The 15,247-nt window shown below is 43.4% G+C and overlaps 1 protein-coding gene across 1 annotated transcript in view; it reads left to right on the top strand.

Moving 5' to 3' along the window:
* SNAP25 (synaptosome associated protein 25) overlaps positions 1 to 3,263 on the top strand; it is a 98,786-nt gene extending 95,523 nt beyond the window's left edge. The window contains exon 8 of the mRNA XM_024218343.3: positions 2,967 to 3,263. Coding sequence (XP_024074111.1) covers positions 2,967 to 3,035 — 69 coding nt within the window. The 3' untranslated portion in view covers positions 3,036 to 3,263. The remainder of the gene's footprint in view (positions 1 to 2,966) is intronic.
* Positions 3,264 to 15,247: the final 11,984 nt, after the last annotated feature.

Genomic DNA, 15,247 nt, shown 5'->3' on the forward strand with positions numbered 1-15,247 from the left:
CTAGAGATACCTGGGGCCAAATCCACATCCAGTACAAATGCTCCAATGACGTCAAAGGACCTATGCAGATTTACACTTGCTGAGGGGCTGGCCCACAGATAAACCAAAGTAGCACTGCATTCATTACTGTACTAAAAATATCTTTCTGCGTAGCATTTGTCAAATCAATTATGGGACACAAGGCAGCAAACACTAAAGAAAGGATTATCGGCATGTCCATTTTGCCACTTTTAAAAAGAACTTGAAAGGCCCATGTCTGGGCAAGTCACTGTGCCACTCTGTGCCTCAGTTTCCCCACCTGTAAAAAGGGGATAACCGTATTTACCTCTCAAATTCAGTAAAACATATTTTATATGCCACAGAAAATTGGAGACCGCGGTAGATGCTAACCAACAAAGGCAAACCACAGAAATACTAATGCACTTTCCAAAAAGATAGGTTCAGTGTACTCCATTAAAATCGTCACAATTGACTGAGTCAGGCATTAATGTTATCGGAGTATTCATGGCATTCTCTAACCTATAGCTTATAAAGAATTCTACCATGTCATTATCAGCTTACAAAGGCTAAAACATGATAATGGTGACGAGTCTAATATTAATGGCTCAACTTTATCAAAGGTGCAGAAACACAAACAATACCTAGCGCTGATATAACGCTTTACAGAGGAGGTAAAATAACACTACCTCACTCTTAGCCAGTGCCTTTTCATCTAGCTCGCCGGATTATCTGTATCCCCATTTTGCAGCTCTGAACACTGAGCACAGAGAAAGGAAGTGACTTGCCCAAGGACAGCCAACCGGCTAGTGGCAGAGCCAGGCCTAGAACCCATTGCTCTAGCCTCCGCTCAGGAGAATCATAACAGGAGAGGTGGTTGGTTTGTTCAGGAGAGGTAAAAGTTCTCTTCCTCAGCGTGTTTGTACCTGGGAATGAGCTAGAAAGGGGCTCCAGAAAGACCTATGATTTCAGACTGCATCACCAATTTTTCCACCAGGGTTTGTTCTATACAGAAATCTTTATAAACCCAGGTCCCGCTTCTCCGGCCACACAAATGACGGACAAAACTCCCGTCGACACCAGTCAGAGTAGGACCAGACCTTGAAATGACAGAAACGTGTCGCCATATTGCTATCTGGATAGTCATCATGAAAAGCAACACTGAGACAATACCGAGCTAATACAATGAAACGGACACTTGCTCATTTGAAATGAATGCTAACAGAGCAGTAACACCATTCTCACCCTTCCCAGAGGGTTGCCAGCCCTCCAGGACTGTCCTGGAGGCTCCAGGAATTAAAGATGAATCTTGAATGAAAGATTATGTCATGCGATGAAACCTCCAGGAATACACACAGCCCCAGCTGGCAACCCTGCTTCCCATACCTATATACATTGGGCTATCGACACTGAAGAACATTTGGGACTAGATCCTCAGCTGCTGTCAGTCGGCCTAGCAACATCCACTTGGATACAGCTGCGCCGGTCGACTTCCGTTTAGATAATGCTCTTTTATCTCCAAAGCTGACTTTGGGCAGTTACTACAAGCCACAGTCAAAGGGGATCCAATCAAAAAAAGTGTCTCTGTGCCAAAAAAGAGGGGAGTTGTCTAATTTTCAAAATTACTGGGCTAGATGCATCCCTGGACGACAATAACGTCATACGAAGGATGAATTTAACCTGCTGTGTTCAATAAGATCCAGTCTGATTATTTCAAATGATATTTACATTTCTCGAAAGGAATTGCCATCCTGTTCTTATAATGATATTCCAGGGAGCTCCAAGATGGTGAAACCTGTATTCCTGGACTCTTTCCTTCCACATAGACCCCTCTACAAAGGGTTGCAGGGAGTGCGCTGAGTGTCTCTTTTAGAACCGGTGTCTGAGGAGGCTCCAGAAATCTTATCTTTTTGCTTCTTTTTGTGGACCTAATCCTGCCTGACATTCCCATTAACGTCAATGGGATTTTGAGGTGCAACCACATGTGAGGAGTAAAGGATTGGGAGCATTGTAAGTCCTTGTATACGTCTGATACCAGAGCATGCAGTGGAACTGATGGGCCAGATCCTTGGTCTCTCTCAATTCCCCTTTGTGCTATTATCTGCTGATGAAAATTAGAGAGGTCTTGAGGCTGCTCTAATTTGCACCAGTGCCAGTGGATCTTGTGGGAAGGGTGAAAGGGTGGCATAATACCTCCTCTTCCCTTCCCACCACAGGTGCAGCAAATGCTGCTCTGGCCTGAGGATTCAGTCTGATATATTTTCAAAAGAAACTTGTCTCTTCTCAATGGCTTTATATGAAAGGACAATCTAGCTCTCTGTCCTGATGGGTTCTCTGCTGCTTTGCCAATGCAACAAAAACAAAAGTGTTAGGCAGCCTGGACAAGTTTTAGATAATCATGCAGCCAGGGCAGAGCCCAGATCCGTGACATCCCACATGCTTATATAATATCAAAGATGAACGCAGCCTTACGTCAGTAAAAACAGCACATCTGTTACAACTGTTGATGGATGAATTTCAAACTGGGTCAGATTCCTAGCATTAACTTCAATGGTGCTATATCAGTTCACACCCGCTAGGGATGTGGCCTAGCATTTGGAAGCTCAGAGAAAAACTTGAAATGTGAGATGCTTACTCAAAGTTTACCTGAACCTCTTGGGCTTGCAAATTCGGGTGGGAATTCCATGCAAACAGGTGATTTCTATTAGTCGCAGAATCACACAGTTTAAGGTCAAAAGGGACCCAATCTACAATCTAGTCTGTCTTCCTGTTGGGCCCCAAAAAACACAAGAACAGCCAATTTCATGGTATTTCTGAGCTTCCCCTTCCTGAGTTGGCCAGGCTCAGGAAGCAGAGAGGTAGGTAGCAGAGAGGGCCCCGATAGGTGAAATACTCTACTACATATTTAGCAAAGCAGATGTTCTCTCTCTGTTATGTAATCAGTTGTTTCTTTCCTTCCTTTCCCCTAGGCTGACTCCAACAAAACCAGGATTGATGAAGCCAACCAACGTGCAACAAAGATGCTGGGCAGTGGTTAAATGCCATGTAGTGCATTTCCCTCTTCGCACTGTCCCGGATGGCAGTCTCTTCATGCTTTTCTCATGATATTTACCTACTAGGTTTGCACACATGCACATATCAGCCCCCATTGTAAATGTTGTCCTGTGTAGTTTGTCAGCTTTCCAAAAATGATACTTGTAATTATTTTTTTCTAGATATCTTTCTTTCCAAAGGTTGTACATAATGCTGATTTGATGGCTGTAGCTCACTTTTGGGGGGATTGTTTGGTTGGGTTTTTTTGTTGGTTTCGATTCTCTCTCTCTCTCTTTTGGGTTGCTTTCTTTTTCTTTTTCTTTTATGATGTTTGCTGAATGACAACAATGTTGGAATGCTAACTGTGCTGTTAACCTTTAAATATACAGTATTGTTCTTGTAAAACTGTGACATTCCACAGAGCTACTGCCATACTCCTGTCTTTGGGTATCACTTAAACTTACTGTCTTCTGTTCTCCATTGCTGTCATCTGTTGTTATGATTTCATGATAAGACAATGTGGAATTATATAACTATAACAAGCATTGCACTAAAAAGTGATGTGATTTATGCATTTATGCATGAGAAATAACTAGACTTCTAGACTCCTACTTAAACAAGACTTTTTCCCATGGCAGTAGCACATCAACAAATGACAACAAAAGCATGCTCGGTATTGGGACTGTGTTATACCAGCAAGTATGCAGTAGTGCCACTTTTTTCTTGTTGATATATATACAGTTTTTAACCATGATCAATTTTTTTTAATTATGGAAAAAAAGATGGATTGGGCACTCACCATTTCATCATTGCCAGTAAAATTGAACCTTTGGCTGAAACTATGTCAAAGGCAAAAAGAACTAGGTGTAATATATTGGGTTTGTCTGTTGCTTTTGAAGACTTATCTTTTGGAGGAAACGACTACCATAGGAATCGATGCAAAGAGATGTAATTTTTATAAGGCTCTATCTTACTAGTCGCTATCCTCGTGTGGTTTGTTATCAGTACAGTTCTCTGTTGCTTACCTAGGGCTATGCACACCAAATCGCTGAGATGTTTAGTAGCTGACTTAATGAAAAATAACCTACATGAATGAAATCTAGATCAACTGTGAGATAAATATCATTGCCGCATGTAATATGAAATTCTTTCTGTCTCCTGTCAGTTTGTGACGTGATTGACATTTTGTAGCTAGTTTAAAAATTATTAAAAATTATAGACCTCGGAATCTATGCTTCCATTATCCATTTGTCGGCCTGTGTGTCAGTGATACCTTGTTATTTTCCACCCACGTGTGAAAAGGGAGCCAGGGATGCGGTCCAGGGGCTCTTTGCAAATCAGTGGTATGTAAGGGCTGGCAAGACAAGATTTCCATTTGGGATGCTAATTAAAGCGACAGGGAAGTATTCCGAACAAAAGCGGTTCACACCGAGCAAACTGTGACGTGATTATTGTTTTAAATGACCTGGTTTGGGGGAGCTAGCTGAATGCTGAGATGAAAATGTCTCCCTGTTCTGGGGTAGAAAATAGAATACATGTGCCAGATCAGCAGCTGGTATAAACCAGTGTAGCTTCACTGAAGTCAATGGAATGTTATTGATTGATACCAGCTGAGAATCAGGCCTCATGTTATTAATATAGCTGTATTCATAGAACCCTAGTAACAGTAGAATTTGTATAGCCTGGGAGGAATGCCTTTAACAAAGGACTAAATACAGGTAAATATTTACTGACAATGAATATGGTTAAAAATAGGTTTGGCAGATATTTTCCAGGTATTTTTCTTATGGGGAGTCCAATTATTGTTAGCTCTACATGAGTGAGCAATTCATTCACATGCCTAGATGGACCTCTGTCAAAACATATAAGAAAGCAAATGCCTGGCTGTGTTTGTTCTTGCAGTTGTTTATTTTTAGTATCTGTTATCATTCCGTTTGTGCAAATAATTTCCCCCACTTTCTCTCGCTAAAGGGTAAACTTCTGGCAATTATTATTATGGATCAGACTATGCTAAAATTAAAGAGCTATGTCAGACTCAGGGAAATACGCAAAACCATGGGCTTAGATATCCCAGAATGGGTGTCTACGTCGAGAGTCCTAAATCCACAGTCACATGACTTATACCTCATGAAGATCTAGCCCCACGTTCCGATGTTATTAACACCCTTCTAAATAAGTGAGCAAATTGTCAAAACATAAAAGCATCACTGATAAAGTTTGCAGACGACGCAAAAATTGGCGGAGTGGTAAATAATGAAGAGGACAGGTCACTCATGCAGTGTGAACTGGATTGCTTGCTAAGCTGGATGCAAGCAAACCATGTGTGTTTTAATATGGGCAAAGGAACAAAGAATGCAGGCCATACTTACATGCTGGTGGGGCTCTGTCTTGGAAAGCAGTGACTCTGAAGAGTTCATGATGGATAAAAAGCTGAACATGAACTCCCAGTGCAACACTGTGGCCAAAAGGACTTATTGCGCTCCTTGGATGCATAAACAAAGGAATCTCAAACAGAAGTAGAGAGGTAATTTTACCTCTGCATTTGGCACTGGTGCAAGCACTGCTGGAATAGTGTGTCCAGCTCTGGTGCCCACAATTCAAGAAGGATGTTGATAAACTGGAAGGGTTAGGAGAAGAGCCACCCAAGTGATTAAAGGATTGAAAAACATGCCTTATAGTGGTAGACTCAAGGAGCTCAATCTATTTATCTTAACAAAGAGATGGTTAAGGGATGACTTGCTCACACTCTGTAAGTACCTACATGGGGAACAAATATTTAACAATGGGCACTTCAGCCTACCAAACAAAAGTATAACAAGATCCAACGGCTGGAAGTTGAATCTAGACCTGTGGTTTTCAACCTGTTTTCATTTGTGGACCCCTAAAAATTTTCAAATAGAAGTGCAGACCCCTTTGGAAATCTTAGACATAGTCTGTGGACCCCCAAAGATCAGCAGACCACAGGTTGAAAACCACTGATCTAAACAAAATCAGACTGGAAATAAGGTGTAAATATTTAACAGTGAGAGTAATAATAACTTACCCAAATGATGGATTCTCCATCACAGGCAATTTTAAAATCAAGATTGACTGTTTTTTCTAAAATATCTGCGGTAGTTCAAACAGGAATTATTTTGGAGACGTTCACTGGCCTGTGTTATGAAGGAGGCTGGACCAGATGCTCACAGTGGTTCCTTCTGGCCTTGGAATCTGTGACGCACATGTAAACACTGAGATGCACACTCCAGTCACTAATCCCTAAAGGTAAATCTTCATGTAGAGCCCAAGTCCTACCTCAGCTGAAATTCACCCCTGGTGGGGAGGTCAGTACAAGATCCTACAAAGGGACATATAGGGGGAATGGTAGCTGAGTAAGCAGCCAGGCACAGTTTGTATGGGGCCGGTATGGGGCCCACCAGAGCTTTGCTGGGTTCCATAGATGACTGGGTTGTCCAGCTGCCCAGCTTCATCATCTGAAATCTTGACCCAGAACTCAGATCTAACCAAACATTTGTTGAGCTCTGTAGAAGCACGGCTGACATCTAAAATAATGTGTCATTTGTAACCCGCATATTACAGGTCCCCCTCTGTATTGAACCCTGGAGGATATGAGTTGGGACAGCCCCCAGTTACAGAGACTTGACTTGTTAGCGCAAGCTGTAGCAGCTTGTGCTTTTAGCCCTGGAGATCATTGATCCGGTCCCCAGTGTGTAGGCCAAGATGGAGGCCGTCATACATCATGGCCACTTCCTACTCTCAGAAGGAAACAGAAATACCAAATTACCATAACAGAGGCTAATCTTGGGGGATCTCTGACCGGGGGGAAATTCTGAAGAGGTTATTTCATGAGAAAGTCAATTTCCATGAGATATCCTGTGTGATTTCTTCAGTCAGAAAAGTGAGGAGAACGCTGAATCAGCTTTGTATGAATTATGTAGGCTTCTCTGAACCAGACCTTGAAGCCTTTGGAACTTTGACACTCATTAGCATTACATAGCTTCAGCTATTTTAATCCCCAGTTACAATCTTCTAGTCTGACCTCCGGCATAACACAGTTCCAGCGAATTTTACTCAGTGATACTTGCATCAAACCCCACCATTTATGGTTGAAGTAGAGCATAAGTGTGGGAAAAAAATATCCAGTCTTACTTTAAAGACTCTGAATGATGGAGAATTGATCACACCTCTTGGTCAAAATATTTGCTTTTAATTATTACTATTTAGAAAGGGAAAAGGGAACAATTAAAAAAACAATAAAGAGCATAAGCTTTCGAAGACAAAATTAAAACTCTCAATTTTCATGCACTAAATGTGATGTATCTTTTGATGCTGTCACTAGGTAGCTGGCCCCTCTGAATAAGGAAGGTCCAACTTCCCTGTGCCAAAGCAGGTGCTCCTAGTTTGGCCAGTTAAGAAGGCAGGGTAGCACCTGGGGCTATAAATGATCAGGGGGACTCAATGCTGCAGGAAGTCTTTGAAGGAAGCTGTAGGAGGTTCCTGGGGGAGAAGACTGACTTCCAAGCTGCAGCTGAGAGCCAGAAAAGACTAAAAGCAGGGGAGGGGTTTAGACAGCGGGCCAAAGTCAGGGAAACAGCAGAGGGAGTTGCCTGCTGACGTCCTAGCTGGAGCACCAACACCAAAGGCTGGAAAGGGCTGAAGACAGGGCAGGAGTGGAGCAGCTAGCTGCTGGTATCTCAATGCTTGACACTGGACCCAGAGGGCTGAAGACCAGGGAGCAGTGGTAGGGCCTACCTGTTGGCCTGTCTGGGATATGAGAGGCTCCTGGAACAGGGGGAGTGATGAGCACATCCCTGGTGAGGATGAACTGCCAGCTGAGAGGCTGGGAAGAGTGGGTGCACTCCAGCTAAAAGGGCTGGGGTAGCTGTCCTGGCAGAAGACGGGAGAGGACTGAAGCAGAGCCTGGGTGTGGTGGAAGATGCTGGCGTGTAGTATGTGCTATGTCAAAGGACTAGATGGTGTGGGAATTTAGGGACTATATGCACTGGGGAGGAGGGTGATAGGCGGGCTATGATTTGGGGCTCTTGTAATGGATTATTTGTTCTAGGTTTCTGTAACAAATTGGCCCCACTGGGTGGGGGAAGGAGGAGGATTATTATTGAGACAAGAGAGTCTGTCGTGGAGAATTTAGGGGCCTGGGAGGGGAAGTGGGAGGGTAACCCCAGTGTTAGGGTGCCCAGCTTCAAGAGAGCATTCGGGATAAGGTGGAATCATTCACGCAAACCAAAACCAAATGTGCCATAATTAATGTGAATTACTAGGACAACAAGCTGCATTGCACCTGCTTAAAGACACAGGCACTTCATATTTGTCACAGAGCTTGTTATTATTTTCTGCAGCTACAGACCATATAGATATTCCTTAGACAGTTCTGCATGCAGAGCTGTGTCCCCATGGATTTAGACAGGCTTTGGAGAGGGCCCTGTATCTCATTTGATAGTTCAAAGTCTTTCTGTGTCTGTGTGGTTATTTTTTCCTCTTTTCCCTCTTTTTAAGCTCTTTGGCTAGAAGGGAAGAATTGAGCATTCGTAATGAGGGGAATTATGTGTGTCAGCGACAGCTGAAGTATACACGCTGGATGCTATCTCTGCCCATGGGGGTAGGTGTGTGTCATGTGACTCCTGGCTTTGGTGGCATTTTGTTGCCTTTCCAGAAGAGACATGGGACCAGCTTGTTTGGAAGCTAATAGGCGAGCACAAACCGTGTACCATAGAACTGTAAAAGCCTTTGTGAAGCACAGGCACCAGGGATCTTTCCCGCTGACAGCCTATGGCATCGGGGGCCTTGCCTTGCAAGGCACTGAGTCCTTCCCAAAGAGCCCTGAGTACCATCCACTACAGTCTTCAGTGGGAGCTGATGGTGCACTGCAGGTGGTCAATATGGCCCTGGCTCAACAGGGTACTTAAGAATATGCCCAACCACATGCATGTGGGTAGACCCATAGGAGTCAACAGCACTACACACCTACTTAAAGTTAAGCACATGCTTAGGTCCTGGTTCAGCATGGTACTTGTATCATAGAATCAGGCCCTCTGAACTCAGGAGGAATAGGGGGTGTCCAGCATGCCAAAAGATCAGGCCTGTTAAGAGTTAAGAAATGTTGATCACTGACCATCATAAAAGTCTGCTTTTCCTTTCCAAGTAATGCTCCTTCAGTAATGTTTAAGGACCACTGGCCAGGCCAGCCTGGTCAGTTGCAGGCATGTCCTTAGTCCTCCACATATTCTTCTCTTTCATCATCCCTACTTCAGGTTGTGGTAGAAAGATTAAAAGCTCTGGTGAGCTCTTGGGGGGAGAAGAAGAAATGAGGTGTCCCGTGGGTTTCAACTGCAGAAGTGAGACATTTTACAATGAGCAGTGTAGGGGAGCAGTGGCCACAGGAAGTAAAGTATTTGGGGGAAGCAGCTGGAGGAAAATCTGAAGTTGGATGGGGAAACACCATTGAGGACTATGAAAGGTGCTAGGTCAGGGATTCTCTGACATTTTCATAGCATAGGCCACATGTTTATCTTTGTGGACACCGCCCCTTATATGACAGCCTCCCTTGAAAAGAGCAAATTCTCCTGGATACTTAAAAGGATCAGCCCAAAACAACTGAGGGAACTGGCTATATGGATAAACTTAACACTTCACCTGCGTGTTGAATATATTTTTGGACAAATTGTCCACTAACGCATAACTGTGAGCAGTTCCTCAACAGGACTAATCCCAGTGAACTTCACACTGACATACATGACAATGGTTACTTTCAACCGCTATAGCAAGACATTATTTTAGTGCTTGATTGCCAGTGCAGTTTCAGCTACGTCATTTACCATGATCACTTATGACCTAACCCAGCAAACATTTACACATGCTCAATTACAAACATCATAGATTCCAAGGCCAGAAAGGACCATTGCGATCATCTAGTCTGACCTTGTGTATACATACCACAGACCATAGAACTTCCCCCCAAAATACTTCCTAGTGCAGATCTTTAGAAAAACAGCCAATTAAGCATGTGAGCAGTTCCATTGACATCCATGGCATGTGAGTAAAGTAAATCATGTTAACACGTGTTTTCAATCTCAGGGTCTAAAACACTGTCACTTTCTACAGTAGTACATCCAGCAAACCTATGTTAAAAGAGCATTAAGGTTGCAAAGTCAAATGCTCAAAAGTTAGGAAATGCCACAAGTAAGGTAGCCCTTGAAAAAATAGTATATGATTTTTTACTCACAAGCAGACCAGATGAAGGTTGCATGGGCAACTTTCATCTTAGCATTTTCTAACTTCTGAGTGCCTGACTTTGCAACTTTAACATTCTTTTAACATAGCTTATTTTTGATGTAATTTCCTAATCTTAAAAAAAAAAGCGGGGGGGGACAAAAATTCCATCATGTGGCACCTCCACATGAGTTATCAGCAGGGTTTAGAGCTTTAGATTCACAGCACAAACCTCTGCCACTTGAACAGAGTAAATAGTAGCAGCAGTAGGCTGTTATCTTCCCAGGTGGACCCATCTCCAGAGGGGAGATGGGGCACACAATTTTCTGGGTGGGCTTTACAGCTATTTGCAGACAGCAGAGGAAAGTAGAGAGTTGGAACGCCTGGGTTCAAGTCCAGAATCTGTAGGAGAGTGTTCTGTGATGAGTAAAACAACACATTTTCCCCAAATTTCATCCTCTAAAAGGGTTGAACTGTCTGTGCTGAAACTTGCAACTAAATAAATACATTCAGTCTGAGGCAGACACCCGGCATTGGTACTTTCAGCCCAAATGGTTAAAGTTTGGAAAAATTGTAAGCAACTAAAACTGGAGTCTTATAATGGGAAGTGTCAGGCACCCGTATTTGCAGGAGAGATAATATAATTGTTTTTCATCCAAGACCTGATCCAAAATCCCCTGGAGTCAGTGGAAAGGTTCCTATTAACTTGAGTGTGTTTTGGATTAAGCCCTGATAGCACAAAAATGTAGTTTGCATTTGACTACGATTTCTGGGTGTAGAAAACAGCAACATGCAAACGTGAACAAAACATTTCTTTTTAAAAACCTACTTGGATTTGCTGTATTGACACTAATAAGATCCTGTTTCTGGCCATATGTCATGAAGTATTTTTGATGCTTGGTAGAAAACCATGAAAGACTAGATGATCCTTCAGACAGCATATTCAGTCTATATAGACTATAAAAGCATGTGCAGAAAAGTTAATTTGTATGAAATTAGCAACTGTGCATGTAATTCAGCCTTAAACCTTTATTTTAAATCACATTTGCAGGCTCTACTGTATATTCCTGTCTCCTAGATCAAATTAGAATATCAGGAAATAAACCAGAAACATAACATTTAATGAATTGCTGCTCTTCTCAGACTGTACTTACAGCCTGCCCACAGAAATCAAGCCACATTTGCTGACCCTTGCCAAGCCTAGAGGTGAAAAATATCCCTGTCTCTAAAATAAAATGTAATTAGATTAGAATAAAAACGCAGTAGTTGAGGCTGGTAGTTAGTCAGAGAGCTGGAAAGAAAGGAGGAGGATGGGGGAGAACAAGATGTAGAGGATAAGAAGCCAAACAGAAAATGAACATACTCTCCGCATGAACTGAAAAGCACAATGATTTGAGTATGTCTGAGGGCACAGAAAGAGCTGATCCCAGAGCCTCATGACAGGGTTCTTCTGTGAGGTGACCTGATTCGAAGAGATCTCAGGTGAAAGGTCACTAAAGGCTGGAATCTGCAAACCCTTACTTACATGTAGGATTAGTTGTGTGAGGAAGGGTTTAACAGCTCAAGCCCTAAGGTACTGTGGAGTTGGAGAGCTGTATGCCATATATGATGAAACATTACTAAACCAACACAAAGCGGCTGTTATGTTTAGTATGATACATCTCTTATTGTCATGGTTGGAAAAAATTCCCCCTAAATCAGCCAAATCAGTGGTCGTGACCAGAAAAGGGTTTCTTCAGAAATGTCACATCTTGGTGATCCTTTTTAAAATGTTTGTCATTGATGATATGTGAGAAATTGGGCAGCAGTACTCTATACAGGCTGCAGGCTGAAGAGCTGGAAATTGGGGAAGCCATCGAGAAGCCAATTATAATAGTCAAGGAGATGAAGGCATAATCTACTAATGCTGCACAATGGTGTACTGCCACGAATGACAAACACAAGACACATGCCTATTTAGACTGTAAGCTCTTACTACATTTCTACCGCGCCTAAGAGAATGGGGACCGAAGCGCAGCGGGGGCCTCAAAGCGCTGTTAATAAAACAAATTAAGAAGTCTGGTTTCCTTTAAGGAAAAGAGTCATTTGCTTCATTGCCTTATATCACTTCCTGCTTTAGTTCTCTGCCCTGCCATTGGTTCACGTTCATTCTAGTGGCCTAAACAAGAGAGCACATTATTAATCACTTGCCACTTAAGGGCCCAACCCTGCAAAGTGCTGAGCTCATCCTGGGAGACAATGAGTGTTCTCGACCACCACTGAAATTTTGAGAAGCCCTTTTGCATCTTGCAGGATTACATTCTAACGGCACTCAACTAATGCTTGGTGCAAATATTCTCAATTAAGACAAACCACCAAGCCTCGCAGGAGGGGAGGAGATTAATGAATACCGTTTTAGACTGATTTCTCTAGGCTTAGAAATATAGAAAGACTTCTGAATACATGTTAAGGGAAAGCTACAGATAAGGGCTAATGACTAGAGATGTTATGGTTTCCCTGCCTTCATGACAGGTACTTTAAGCAGAACGTTTGTTCTGCATTATTCTCAGGTTTTTTTCTCCTCTGTTCTTTTGAGTTAATGTGACAAATTAGCCAATTTCAATAAATAAAAGTCAGAACCGAGCTGCTCAATTCCCCTCTCACTTATATGAGAACGAATTCCGTCCCAACGCTCTGAAGTCAATGACGTTACACTGGTATAAAACTGTCAGTAACAGGAGACACGGGCCCACAGGGTACGTCTACACGGCATTTTGAAATGAGCCTCCCAGCCCGGATCGACAGACTTGGGCCAGCAGGGCCCATGCTAGCACAGGGGTGGCCAACCTGAGCCGGAGAAGGAGCCAGAATTTACCAATGTACATTGCCAAGAGCCACAGTAATACATCAGCAGCCCCCCATCAGCTGCCCCCGCCCCCGCTCCCAGCGCCAGCCCCGCCGATCAGCACCTCTCCCTCCCTCCCCGCACCTCCCGATCAGCTGTTTCGTGGTGTGCAGGAGGCTGGGGGGGGGGGAGGAGCGAGAGCATGGCAGGCTCAGGGGAGGGTGTGGGAAGGGGTGGAGTGTGGGCCAGGCCTGTGGCAGAGCCAGAAGTTGAGCAGTGAGCACCTCCTGGCACATTGGAAAGTTGGTGCCTGTAGCTCCAGCCCCGGAGTCGGTGCCTATACAAGGAGTTGTATGGTAACTCCTGAAGAGCCGCATGTGGCTCCGGAGCCACAGGTTGGCCACTCCTGTGCTAGCACTTTAAAAATAGCTGCATACACAGCCCTGTGAAGTTGCAGCTTGGGCTGGAGCTGGGGCTTTGAAGCAGAGGGAGAGGTGTGGGCTTTAGAGCCCAAGCTCCAGCCCATAATGCCACTCTAAAAGGCACAATATCGCCTATCTGTGAAACCTCCATTGATATTAATAGCCTCATTAATACTCCCTTGGCTAAAAATGAATCTAATGTATCATATGGGGGTGGGAATCACTATGTAATCAGCTGATTATGTCAAAGCACTTGCACATCATAACATGGACCTTGTAAGTTGCAAGCATTAAAAATTGCAGGGATACATATGAGCCACTTCAATACAGATCAAAGAACCACACTGCATGATGTACACAGATACTGTTGACTCAGAGTGTCGGCAAATCTTACAGACATGGGAAAGGTTAATACCAGAAGCGAAGAGAAAAGTCAACGGAAGAGAAAGATTTCTGTCTAACTCCCACTGTTCCCTTGTAAGGAACGAGGTGAGCAAACTTTGGTCTGATTTGTAAGGTAATATGTCTCATTGTCTATTATGTCGAAGCCAAAGCAAGCCAGTGAGGTGCCTATGAACCTATGAAACATTTTAGGGCCAATATTATATTGGCAATTCCAAACCCATGCATTTTGGGGTGAGGTATGTTCCCAGCTTTGACCTTTCTCTTGTGGAACAAGCTGCAGCCCTGCACAAGGTCTTGCCTGACACTTCTTTGGAATGTGTTCAAAGAGGAGACCTCTCTCTGATTAACCATCCAAATCTGTTCTATTTCTGCTAAGGACTACATGGAAGGGAAGCTGCTTCTGCTGCTTCAGGGAAATAATAAAAACAAATTTTAGTGACAAACGATCATTTTCTTGCAATCTGCTTACATATCATACAGGTAATGTCTTCTGGTTTGCTTAGATGTCTGAATAACATGGGTTGTGTGCAGAGCTGGTCAAAAAATTCCATTGAAACTGTTTTTCAGTGGGAAAACTGGGGTTTTGAGTAAATAAAATTCTTCACCAGCAATGTCTGCGTTCCATGGGAAAGTTTTTATCGAAAGAACAAAGACTCAAATGTCACCACCGCACCTCATGAAGTTGCAGTTTGACTGCCTCATGCCCCTATTCTCTTTTATGGGGCTGCACTCCCCACTGGACTTTATCTTCCATGAAGGACCATGCCATGGGACTCGCAGGGGGCACCACCCACATCACAAAGAGGGAAGACTGTGGTGCATCATGGGAGATGAATGACTAGGACGTCTGGCGGCCTATCATGGAGAATGGGGGCCTGAGGCACCCAAACTACAACCCCACAGGAAGAACCATGGTGGCATTTCCGAATCAAACAACTTTGGGTTTTGGCCCAACAATTACAGGTTTCAAGTGAACTGTTTTGATTTTCAACTAGAACATTTAGGTTTTCCATTTTTTGCTGGAGTCAAAATTTTCCTTAGAAAACTTCAATAAAACTTTTCCCCCCATGTTCTTCAAAATTTTCTGTAGGGAAAAATCCCCATTTCCCAACCAGCTCTAGCTGTGTCAAGTAACCGCTTAATGGCTGTGAAGATGCATACTGTACTGTATAACAGGACTGTATTTTTGCAATGAACAGTGCCTTGGGTGGAGGGCATATTTTACTTTGCAGCTTTGAAAGCAGAGAGAATATGCAGCTGAGGCAAACTACAGCTGTTTCAATCATTCCTCAGTGAAACGATTCTCCCATCAGGAGAAGTCCCAGTGGTGTATTTTTAC

The sequence above is a fragment of the Terrapene carolina genome, unplaced genomic scaffold (genome assembly GCF_002925995.2).
Source record: "Terrapene carolina triunguis isolate 2854851 unplaced genomic scaffold, T_m_triunguis-2.0 Scaffold132, whole genome shotgun sequence".
Taxonomy (NCBI): domain Eukaryota; kingdom Metazoa; phylum Chordata; order Testudines; family Emydidae; genus Terrapene; species Terrapene triunguis.